General features: G+C 44.5%; 1 protein-coding gene across 8 annotated transcripts in view; it reads left to right on the top strand.

The window, feature by feature from the left end:
* Nucleotides 1–10720, top strand: part of TTC7A (tetratricopeptide repeat domain 7A) — a 914714-nt gene extending 903994 nt beyond the window's left edge. For 7 of the 8 annotated variants that reach the window (XM_063918709.1, XM_063918713.1, XM_063918708.1 and 4 more), the window contains one exon: nucleotides 7324–10720. In XM_063918709.1, coding sequence (XP_063774779.1) covers nucleotides 7324–7545 — 222 coding nt within the window. In that variant the 3' untranslated portion in view covers nucleotides 7546–10720. The remainder of the gene's footprint in view (nucleotides 1–7323) is intronic. The other variant, XM_063918715.1, reaches the window with a different exon arrangement.
* The last annotated feature ends 2343 nt before the right edge of the window (nucleotides 10721–13063 follow it).

Here is a 13063-nt window from a genome sequence, read left to right as displayed (position 1 = left end):
ATATATAATATCACTAGTACTGCAGCCGGACAGGTATATATATTTATTATGTAATGACTGATGACGGACCTGCTGGACACTGTCAGCTCAGCAGCACCACAGACTGCTACAGTAAGCTACTATAGTAGTATGTATAAAGAAGAAGAAAGAAAAAATAAAAAAAAACACGGGTAGGTGGTATACAATTATGGATGGACCAGCGACTGCCGACACAGAGGTAGCTACAGCCGTGGACTACCGTACTGTGTCTGCTGCTAATATAGACTGGATGATAATGAGATGAAATCAATATATATATATATAATATCACTAGTACTGCAGCCGGACAGGTATATATATTTATTATGTAATGACTGATGACGGACCTGCTGGACACAGTCAGCTCAGCAGCACCGCAGACTGCTACAGTAAGCTACTATAGTAGTATGTATAAAGAAGAAAGAAAAAAAAAAAAACCACGGGTAGGTGGTATACAATATTATATATATATTATATACAATTATATATATATATATATTAAACTGGTGGTGACTGGTGGTCAGGTCACTGGTCACACTATCAGCAACTTGCAAGTAGTACTCCTAAGCAGACAATCACAATATATATTATACTGGTGGTCAGTGTGGTCACAATGGCAGTGTGGCACTCTGGCAGCAAAAGTGTGCACTGTACGTTATATGTACTCCTGAGTCCTGCTCTCAGACTCTAACTGCTCCCCACTGTCAGTGTCTCCCCCACAAGTCAGATAATATACAGTCACACTATCTATCACTTCAGCAAGTAACTAGTACTCCTCCTAATGCTCCCCAAAATTACTACTGTGTCTCTCTCTACTGTCTCACTCTCTTCTCTATAAACGGAGAGGACGCCAGCCACGTCCTCTCCCTATGAATCTCAATGCACGTGTGAAAATGGCGGCGACGCGCGGCTCCTTATATAGAATCCGAGTCTCGCGATAGAATCCGAGCCTCGCGAGAATCCGACAGCGGGATGATGACGTTCGGGCGCGCTCGGGTTAACCGAGCAAGGCGGGAAGATCCGAGTCGCTCGGCCCCGTGTAAAAAAACATGAAGTTTGGGCGGGTTCGGATTCCGAGGAACCGAACCCGCTCATCCCTAGTCGCAACACACTAGTGTGCCATGGCACACTGGTTGAAAAAGCCTGGTCTAGAGAGACGTTACAAATTTGTACAAGGTTCCTTTTGGCAGCTACAGACCATAAAAAAACGGTACTGTACCGGCCAAAAAGATACAGTTGGATGGTATGGTTCTGTCCCAGTCGGTTACGTGAGCCAGTTCTCCCCTCCCACCAAAGCCAGTCACATGACCTGTTTCACCTGTCACTCAAGATCCCTGTCATTGCCATGAATGTAGATTCTATTTCAAAGCAGTAAAAGGGATTTCAGGGAACGGGCTCTTTTGCCCACCTCCATTTACACTACAGTATGCAAATGAACCATCTGCTAATGAGGAGAAGTGTGCAAGACAAACAGCTGGCCTGTATCTTTCCAGTTCCCAGCAGACGTAAGTAACACAGTTTATATGATCGGTGGTCAAGTATCTTTTAGAATATAGGTTGAGGCTGGTTGCTATGGGCAACTTCTCCATTGGTCCACTTCTCCACTCTTTTCACTGCTTGACACATCAACTCCACAAAACCCTAAACTTTGTTTTTCAAATAAACAACATATGAACAGTTTAATCACAACATTGTATAAGGCACTTACTTTATTACATAAATTATCTAACATAAATTATAGTATAAGAGTTTACAACTAGTAAACAACAGGAACAGAAAACAATATACTAAATTCTATATAATATTAAGAAAAACATGATTTATTTATATTGATTTGTTGATTTCACAGTCTTTATTTTTGCTATTCTGTACATAGGGCCTAATTCAGACCTGATCGTAGCCGTGCAAAATTTTGCTAGGCTACGATCAGCCACCCTGACATGCGGGGGGATGCCCTGCATGTCTGGCCCTCCCTCCGCCGCACGGGCAAGTAAGTCCCTACTTGCGCAGCATTGCTGTGCTGGTAGGCGACTTTTCGTCGTTTCCCGGGTTGCAGTGGCCTGCGTTGCCCGGACCACGCCCCTAAAACCGCAGCCGAACGCCGCCGACCCGCCCAGCGAACGCCTCTGCCTGTCAATCAGGCAGAGGCGATCGCTGGGCTGAGATGCCGATCGTATCTCTGGCATGCGCACTTCGGCACATGTGCAGTTCAGGCCTGATCACCCGCTGTGCGAAAACGCACAGCAGCGATCAGGTCTGACTTAGCCCCATAGTTGGTGCAGGATCCGGTCTGAAGATCGACAGTGTCTAGGTTGACAATGTTTAGGTTGACCACTATAGGTCGACAGTCACTAGGTCGACAGGGTCAGAAGGTCGACCTGTTCTAGGTCGACAGGTCAAAAGGTCGACATAAGTTTTTCACAAAATTTTTTTTTTTACTTTTTCATACTTAACGATCCACGTGGACTACGATTGGGACGGTAATCTGCCCGAAGTTCGCTCGCCATGCGAGGGGACAAGGTGCGCTAATTGGGGTTCCCGGTCACTCTACGAAGAAAACAACACCAAAAAAACCATTAAAAACTCATGTCGACCTTTTGACCTGTCGACCTAGAACATGTCGACCTTCTGACCCTGTCGACCTATTGCTTGTCGACCTATAGTGTCCGACCTAAATATTGTCGACCTAGACACTGTTGATCTAATGATCCACACCCATTGGTGCGTATAAAGTTTGGCAGCACCATTGTTGTGGAGTGTTTCATGCAAATAAAGTTTATTTAAACGTGTGTTTATTGCTTTTACTATGTTAGTACTGTATAATGGACAGAGGCGTGGCCACCTTTAGAGCTGTTGGGCCCCCGATATGAAGAAAGGGTGTGGTCATACGTACCACTTTGAGAATTTTAAGGGCTTCACCCTCAGATGATGTACCACCAGTGCCATTGAAGGGGCGTGGCCATACCACATTAGAGGCATGGATGTGCTTCTTTGGCAGTCGGGGTTTCGGTACTTTGTAATAGCCACACCCGTGTCGGCACCCAAGGAGAAATGTCTCCTGAAGTCAGTCCTTGATTGAAACTTTGTGAAATTTGGTTTAATCCATAATCAAATAATTATTGACCGAATACAGATTACAAAGTGGTACACTGTGCCTTTAAAGTGGATGACAGGAGGGACTTGTGATTCTAGTGTTTTAAAAATAATTGAAATTTGCAGTAATGTTCCCCAGCACAATTATACATATAATCTGTACTGAATTAAGCTTGCTTACATAATGCAGTCTCTCTGCCAACATTGATGAGAGTCTGGAGGCAGCAAGAGGTATGTTAATATATGCCGGTCACATTTACCTTGTAGTAATCAATTTTTTCTAAATCCAGTGGCAGACATTATTATCTGTTAAATAATCAAATGGGAACGTTGTGCTTGGAGTGAAAAGCATTGCATTAATGCAGCCGAAAGATTTGCTACCAAGTATTCAGAATACAGCTTCCATTGAACATACAGTTAATTAAACGGAATGTGATTTAAATTGCAGGAATTATTAATATTAAGGCTTTTCAATATATAGGACAGCAGAGAATGGGCAGAGAAAGGCTGCATAATGTTTCTGAGAACTATGGGGGTAATTCCAAGTTGATCGCAGCAGGAAATTTGTTAGCAGTTGGGCAAAACCATGTGCACTGCAGGGGGGGCAGATATAACATTTGCAGAGAGAGTTAGATTTGGGTGGGTTATTTTGTTTCTGTGCAGGGTAAATACTGGCTGCTTTATTTTTACACTGCAATTTAGATTGCAGATTGAACTCACCACACCCAAATCTATCTCTCTCTGCACATGTTATATCTGCCTCCCCTGCAGTGCACATGGTTTTGCCCAACTGCTAAAAAATTTCCTGCTGCGATCAACTTGGAATTACCCCCTATGTATGTCTGACCTGTGATATAAGTGTTCCTGCCAATGCTCCTATGAGATATCTAGCTGTCCTCCTTATTACAAGGGGATCCTATGCAGGACTTCACTTACATTGATGTGTGTACAGGTTGAGTCTCCTGTATCCGAAACGCATGGGACCAGAAGTATTATGGATTTCCGATTTTCCAGTATTTTGGAATTTTTGCATATACATAATGAGATATCTTGGAACCCAAGACTAAAGGTGCCCATACACTAGTACGATAATGCCCGATTTCATTCGATTCCGACATTTCAGGCCGATAAATCGGATGAAAACGGGGAAATCGCATGTGCTTTACCTCCGATCCGATGCGCGGTTCCGTGAGCATTGGTTCGGAGCCCCTAGAACGGAAGTACTGCACTATAGATATCTCGGATGACAAGCATGGCTGGGATTGCATACAATACATCGTATGCAAAAGGATCGCATACGATGTATCGTATGCGATCCTGGCGCCCGGGAAGCTGCCGGGCGGATACAAGGGAAATCTTATGCGACTTCTCCCTCGGAGAAGTCACATAAGTGTATGGGCACCTTAAACACAAAATGCATTTATGTTTCATATATACCTTATATACATACTGTAGCCTGAAGGTCATTTTATACAATATATTTAATAATTTTGTGCATGAAACAAAGTTTGTGTACATGGAACCATCAGAGAGCAAAAGTGTCGCTATCTCAGTCACGCGCTAAAAACTTTCTATTTTGGAATATTTTGGAATTCCAGATATGGGAGACTGAACCTGTATAATTATTCATGTAGAAATTAGTAGGTTTAAAACTATTGTCAAAATGCTGCATAACAGGAGTACTCACATTTGCATAGGTTATGTGTTACCTGACTTACCGGTGCTCAATAAAACACAAAAAACAGTCCCCAGGGTGACTTCCATTCTGTTCTAATTCACGAAGTAGCTGCATTATTATGTGCTATGTGTGTGTTTGTGTGTATATGCTGTGTATGTATGCTATGTTTGTGTGTGTGTGTGTGTGTGTGTATGCTGTGTGTGTGTGTGTGTATGCTGTGTATGTATGCTATGTGTGTGTTTGTGTATGCTGTGTGTGTATATATGCTGCGTGTGTTTGTGTATATATGCTGTGTGTATGCTTTCTCTGTGTGTGTTTGTGTGTGTATGCTGTGTGTGTGCTTGCGTGCATATGCTGTGTATGTGTATGCTGTGCATATGCTGTGTGTGTGTGTGTGTATGCTTGCTTGCATGCATATGCTGTGTATGCTATGTGTGTGTGTGTGTGTGTGTGTGTGTGTGTGTGTGTGTGTGTGTGTGTGTGTGTGTATATATGCTATGTGTGTATGCTATGTGCAGAAACCCCCCCATGAAAATCCTGCGTTTGCCCTGCCTTACACACATGTCCGGTGGTGTGGCAACCTACCTAGAATGCCATTATTGTAAATCAGTTGTATCTCTCCAGGCATAGGGGACCTCAAGTACAACTCAGGCTGAACACTAAATTCCATGTTGTTTTACTGCCTCTGAGAATCAGAGTCACGTCCGCCTCTAAGTCAGGCCATAGTACTCAGCAAATCCTGGATTCAATGCATTCTCGTTGCCTAAGACACACAAGTCTTATTCCTGATAACAAGTGTCCGTTTATTGAGCTGTTATAGGAAACAGTGCAAGGAAGGAATTGTGCTGTCAGAGAAACATATTAACAAAACTCACATTTCTGGTGTCTAGTAATTCACCACTAATTGCTTCATATTCAATAACAACCAGCGGTGACATAGAAGATGCCCAAGAAGGACAGAGCCATTTATCAAGATGACGCACTTTGCTGCTATACCAGCAGGGAAACAGGTCAGGAAGCACAAGCAGAACAATGCTTGGCTAATTTAGGAGTCGTTTGAAACTGACAGCTAATAGCAAGAGGCTGCAGGTTTATATAGACGTGATACATACAGAGCTAATTAACTAGGATGCGTTCCTAATCAGGCTGGGATCCGGCTGCTTTCATTACTGAGCAGCCAAACGTTATGGGAATGGTTGCATTTCTACTGTTCTGCTCTCTGGTCACACAGGGAGGAGAGGCTACAGTTCTAAGACGTAGGTACGGTACCTCCCAAATATAACGAGGCAAAGACTGATGCTGCAAAGTTGCCTTATATAAAATAATAATACAGTTCTACTTGCTATATAGCAAAGGTAGCAGGTTATGTTTTTCTTCCATTAGGCAACCAAGGCTACCAGCAACCCAGACCTGGGGCCCCGTGACATTGAGGAGCACAGATTACTCCAACCCACTTTTTTCTGTTCTTTTTTTTTTTTTCCACAGGCGGAGAAAGAAATTGGGTTGTATTCATCATGTTGGTCCAGTTGAGTCTTTAGCAGGTTGTGAATATAGGATATTGGGGCAGATGTATTAACCTGGAGAAGGGATAAAGGGGTCTATTCATGAAGCAGTGAAAAGTGTGGAGAAATGAGCCAGCGGAGAAGGTGCCCATGGCAACCAATCAGCATTGAAGTAACATTTATAATTTGCATATTATACAATTGTACGGAGCAACTGATTGGTTGTCATGGGCAACTTCTCCATTCTTTTCACTGCTTCATGAATAGACCACAAATAAGTGATAAGCGCAAGGTGATAACGCACCAGCCAATCATTACGGATTTGAAAAATTACAGTTAGGAGCTGACTGGCTGGTGCATTATCACCTTGCACTTATCACTGCTTTATCACTTCTCCAGACTTAATACATCTGCCCCATTGGTTGCTTTTATCAAGTAGTTTCTGCAAAAGGTGACACCACCTATCAGCTCATTTGGTGGAAACTTGCAGTCGGGCTCCACTGACTTCCACCAATCCTCTTGACACTCCATTGACCCCTTGCATTCACTTGCAGTAAAACCAAGTACTGTAATTTGAGCATCCAGAGAATGCTCCCACTACTCCTAACCCGATAATGCTCTCTTCTTACTAGTAGAGGTAAGTTGGCCCCATAACAAAGTTAGGTGTCTCATGAAGAGCGTTGGAAATTAACTTTATCGGTCTATGTGTTTGACAATGGTAACAATCCCCAGTGTACACAAGTGATCTGCCCTCACTGCACCAGTGTTGCGTAGGAGATCTCGTCCAAGATGACCAAATAGGACAGTGATCCTATCACTTTCGGGATAAGTAACAGGATGGACCTGTGGGTAGATAGCCAAATTCCCCAGAGAGTTTTCCTAGGTGACATCCATTGTATTCGGCTGGTTGATGATTTAGCAGATGTGTGGCGGGTTGGTATATTTGATGGATTGCTGCCTAGTTTGTAAATAAATGCCTAAACAGTTGTACAAGTCCCATCATGTAACAGGGTCCTTTGTTTTTGGTTCCAGGGGCATGTACTGACAGTACTTGGGCGGAACAGCCTGGCTGAGAAGTTTCTCCGCGACGCAGTTCAGATTCAAAGCACGTCGCATGATTCTTGGAAGGGACTCGGTGAAGTTCTACAAGCACAGGGGAAGCATGAAGCTGCTGTAGAGTGTTTTATAACCGCACTCGACCTGGAATCCAGCAGCCCAGTCTCCCCATTCACCGTCATACCCCGGGAGCTGTAACGAAGGTTGTAGAAGGGTTCTGCTTCTTCAACCCAAGGAAGTACTGCATTGACAAGAGGCTTTTAAATATGATAATTAAAGCATTCCTAATGGTTGTTATATTGAAAATAATTTGTAATTAATACAAATATCTAATATGAATACAGCTATAACATTTTTCCTATACTGCCGGAAATCCAGGAGACCTTTTTCTCTGCACTCTTCATATTCTCAGACATTTCTGCATAACGATAGCTTCAGACATCCACTCAGAGCCATTACTGGCTGATGGACTTATCTATCTAGCTGGAATTCAGCAATATAGCAAGCGTGATTTTAAGTGGAATATTTATTTGCATTTTAGGCAGGAAATAGCCATTTTTGAATATGTATTTATGTCTATTGGAAGATGACTTATTGGACTTTAAGGTTATAGAAAGCGTCTATATATATTTTGAATACTCTCTTTAATATTGCAGAAAAATCCTGACACATGACAAGCCATTATGGGCTGATCTGAGCCAGATGCACGGCGATATCAAACAAAAGTGGAAATGTTTTTGAAAATATATTTTGGTTGTTCCTGGGCAGTAACAGGGAGACGGCTATGCAGAGGCACAGAGATAGGGCGTGTTACAGGATTGTCGCGGGAATGTCGCTTATAGTGGTTGCGTACAGAGATCCGGATTCGTTTACGTAGGAGGTTGGAGCAAGTTTCTTTGTTGCGACAGATGGTAGAGTAGTATTTTAGCGTACACTGGCAGTGGCAGCCTCAGTCCTTGCACGTTCCGACGTACGACTGTACATCAGAGAAGGGCTTTGTAGTGGCATTTGTATGAAGTTGCAGGTGTGCGACCAGCAAAACACGCCGACGCGGACACCGACTCAGAATCAGGCCCTATGTGTCTCAGGGGAGGGGGTTTTGCTATAAAGATATTTATTTAAGTGGACATATTTTTTTAAATGAGATTTCCATAAATAGTAATGTCTGCCTGTCCCAATCCTGCTGAAACAAGCTATTGCCTTCTATTTACTAAACCTTGCACACAAGCACCTTTTTTTACAGGTGTCATCATGATCCAGTCTAACAGCTCTTCCTACTATTTAAATCTGAATTCAGTGTTTGGCAGGATGGACTTAGTGGTCACATCATTGCATTCAGCTAGACAGCACTTGCACCTAAACTACATAGTCCATACAGTTCTTCTTCAGAAGGTCAGTCTCACTGCAGGTACTCACCTAAAGTTACAAGTTGATGCAAGATTTATAGTAGCCTCCATACTCTTGATAAGTGTGCAGACCCTTATTCTATTCTATTCTATTCTATTATTTCTTAAAAATTTCTACCTTTTCCTGGAACTAGTTACAGGAATTAATAATTGGACCAAAAAGCCGAATCATTTTTTTTTCTAAAAAACAAAGAAATAGTAATTTTTTTTATTTAGTAAAGTAAAAAAAATATTTTTCATTACATATTTAAATATTTTAGTTTTTAAAAATATACCTAGAGGGTGTTTTTTTACCCCCCCCCCCCATCCCACGTGTCCATAGGCCCCCATTATAAAATTACTTCCCATCCCACATCAAAAATAGCCCCCGCCAGTAGAGAAAGATCTCCAGCAATATTAAACCCCAACCCCTAGTGGTGATAGAGCCCAGCGTCCCAGCCATTACCCTCACCGTGTCAATGGGCCCCCACTGTTTAGGACCCTCCCCCCATGTGTTTGATTTTTTATTTTAAATGCCCGAACTTTTTGTCGGGCACCAATCTCCCCACCCCCAGTACCAAAAGATGACCCCTGTTACTACCTCCCAACATAGCCCCACCCCCCTCACCGGGTGTAGTATGGCTGACCGGCGGTCAGGAAACCGCCGGTCAGCTTACCGACGCCGGGATCCCGGCAGCATACCGACGTCGGGATCCCAGCGGGGAGGGGCGAGTGCAGCAAGCCCCTTGCGGGGATCGGGTTCTATCCCCACTCTATGGGTGTCGTGGACACCCACAAGTGGAAATAGTCCCTGTTGGTCGGCATGCCGACCATTCGGGATAGTGAGGGGTCGGGATGCTGGAGGAGGTCATGTGACTGTCGGTCTCCCGACCGCCGGTCACATGATTACCACCCTTCTCACCTTATAGCAGAGTGCAGCGGAGAGTGGGATGGGGGGACTGAAGTTGCCCCTACTGCAGCTGTTCTCTGCACATGAAGAGCTCAGCATAGTTGTGCTGGGTGGGGGGAGGAACAATGTTCCCTTCCTTGCACGGCATTCTGGGGTGCAATTTCGGGAATAATATCGGTGGTGACAGACCGCAGCAGGATGAGAAAATCCATTCTGCTCTTGTGCAAAACGGATTTCCTCCATAACAGAGGGAGGAAGCAGTAGGGAGTGGCGGATGTATAGGATATGACAAGGTCAGGTAACGCCAGGCAAGTGGTTTATGGACAAATTTATTTTGCAGTAACTGACGCAAAACAGGGTAACGTGTGTTTGGACAGGTCATTTTGTTTGTTTTCTATGTCTTTTACAAAATACAGTATATTCAGTAGTATTATCAAAATTAAATACTGTAAAAAAATAAAGCTTTCCTTTCCTTCCTTCCTGCTGCCCTCCCTCCCTTCCCATCCTCTCTCCTCCCATCCATTACCTTCCTTACACCCTGTTTTTCCCTTCCTCCCCTCCCTTCTTTGTTTCCCTTCCTTCCTTCCTTCCTTCCTTCCTTCCTTCCTTCCTTCCTTCCTTCCTTCCTTCCTTCCTTCCTTCCTCCCTTTCCTTCACTTCCATTTTCTTCCTCCCTCTCTAGTCATTGTTCATTTTAACCATAACCCAGAATAAATGATTTCTCCGATAGCTCCTCAGTTACCCACAGAAAGCAGTAGAGCCACACCCTGTCCATAGTAAAATAACTACGAAGTGTTTATTGTACAATGATCCGTGTCACAGAGCTAGCGCCTTATTTCTGTGACTGGGTGTGCTAACCTGTGTCTCTAATTACTCCTTTTGTAATGAATGAAACCTTTTTCTTATTGATTTGCTGTAAAAGTTGTTATTGGTGCAATAAAATGCAAATCACAAATACAATTTATGACAATAAAAATGTCACATTACAATAAAAATGTAATTGAAACCCAACCATTTGTAAGTTCAAAAGCAATATTTGTTTGGTACTATGGGGAATTAAAGGTACTCTGCAGGTGTACATTATGTCTCTGTGTGGTTTGTTCAACAGCCCCCGCAAGATATACTATGAGTGATGACAAAAGAAGAGCGATGAGTGTTTGTTTGTTCCACCCAGTGAAATGATTGGATCAGTCCACTTCCTGTTTCCTCCTTCCTGGTCAGCTCATGACATAACAGATATGCAAATGGTGTTATAGTACAATTAATTTTCCATTATGTGTGATCTAATTTTACCCAGATTTTGATAACTGCCCAATTCTATGTTTTACATGAGGTTCAAATGTATGGCTGGGAGTCCCGTGTTGAAATGCCTACTCTCCCAGAGTGGCTGGGAGGCTCCTGAAAATCGAGAAAATCACGTCATCATAGCCACGCCCCCTGCAGTATAACGTCAGTATTATAGGCATTACAGAGCGGGGACGTGGCTACAATGATGCAATCGCAGTAACCACGCCCTCATTCAGCCTCCGTCCCGCCGATTTTGAGCGCCATAACCCCGCCCTTCCCACCTGCTGAGCCAGCCTGGGATATCAGCAAGTATGAGTTACTACCACCCTGGTTGGTGCTCAGGCCGTGGGCGCGCATTTAAGATGATCTATGTAAAAACTCAACACCTCTTTTGAGTATCAATTGACATTGGAGTATACAAGTTACTGACCCAGCTGTATTGAACTCTGTAAGCTTCAAATTCCAAGAATTTGCCATAAATGGTGAAAAAATCCTGGAAAAGTTCACTGGACATTGCAAAAAAAAAACCTGCATAACTCAATGATTGGTGTATCTCATTTAAACCTATGTATACTTGTTTATGCTAGCAGCTATCACAAATCACCCGCAGTGCCCAATAATGATCCTACAGAATACAGCAAGATCGTTATCGGGCATGAGAAGGTTAAATTGGATATAGTTTGTCCTTTTCTGTGAATGCTCGCCCTTCATGTATTATATATTACAATGAGAAACTGGAAACAAAGGAAAAACTTGGAATTTCTTAATATGTAGACATAATAGCCACCTTACATTAACATAACATATTTATCCATAGAACATATGGGATCTGTGTGTAAACAATGCATGTGTAAGAGGGTGGCGGTGCGGTGTGTTGGTGCCTGCTGCCGTGCAGGTGTAGTTTCGCTACTCACCAGGCGCTGCTCTCTCTCACCTTCAGGTACCGGAACCCTCGACGGACCTGGAAATCTTCAATCGGATCCGGACACGGCAATTCCCTCTCGGAGCTGACGGACGAACGAGCTGAGGAGAAAATAGTCTACCTTAAGGGGGGTATCAACCCTTCTTCCACCGGAAAAGGGGATACCCCTGGGGTGACGGCGATCTTCACCGGTTGGGTGAAAGGTCATCAAAGGCACAAAGCCTCAGCCACCCAGAATTCACACACTCGCACTCTCGCGCGTAGTGTGATGAAGGGGTTCTCACGTCCGTGAGCAAACCCCTATTCCGGCGCTCGGGGACAGACAAAGGGACAAACATACACAGATGCTACTCACCGTCAGTTCCGCACTGCGAACGTCTTCTCCTCTTACAGGTCCCTGTAAGGAGGCAAACAAACAAACAGCATTGCAGGGCCTAACTCTAACCTAGTGTCACACCCCTATACTAACTACAACGGCAGAGCCCTCAAACTAGCTCTGTGGGTGTGGTGCAACAAAACTAAACACAGACTTAACAAGCTTACACTTTGCCCTGCACGGTAACAACGTACATCACGATACACAGTGCAAGCAACTACCACTGTGCTGTCCCTTTAAGTACCTGAATCAGAACACCAGGTAGTGGGGGCCGCACAGCTCACCCACCTCCCGTACTCTGTCTTTTTAGGGACTCAGGCCGAGCGGGCCTGCCTGCCTAAACACCTTTGGGGTGGACTGGGCCTAGTGCCCAGTACCACCTGTATTCACCTTCGGGGAGGGCCACTTACTGACTGGGCCTAGTGCCCCCTATTTGCGCACAGGCCAGAGGCTTGACTTTATCCCTCGGGCCTAGCGCCCGCCTAACTTGTCGCCCGTTGGGTGACCTGGGCCTAATGCCCTGGGTCACCTTATATCCCTAACCACCAAAATGAACTAGGGCCTAATGCCCCACAGGCCTATTGCCTGAATTGTGCCTCGGGCCTATTGCCCGCCTACTACACCATTAAGGTGGCTTGGGCCTAACGCCCAAACCACCAAATGAAATGGTGACCCCAAACTCCTAACTGCGCCACAGGCCTAGTGCCTGAACTGTGCCCACGGGCCTAATGCCCGTCCCTGATGGTCTAGGGAGGAAAAGGGGAGGGGGGGTGCGAGTAGCCTCACTGAGGCCTCACCTGATCCGGGGGTCTCCGGCGCCCTCTTCGGCCGCTGAC

This window comes from Pseudophryne corroboree, chromosome 4 (genome assembly GCF_028390025.1).
Source record: "Pseudophryne corroboree isolate aPseCor3 chromosome 4, aPseCor3.hap2, whole genome shotgun sequence".
NCBI classification, from domain to species: domain Eukaryota; kingdom Metazoa; phylum Chordata; class Amphibia; order Anura; family Myobatrachidae; genus Pseudophryne; species Pseudophryne corroboree.
This window is presented reverse-complemented; position numbering and strand designations above follow the sequence as displayed.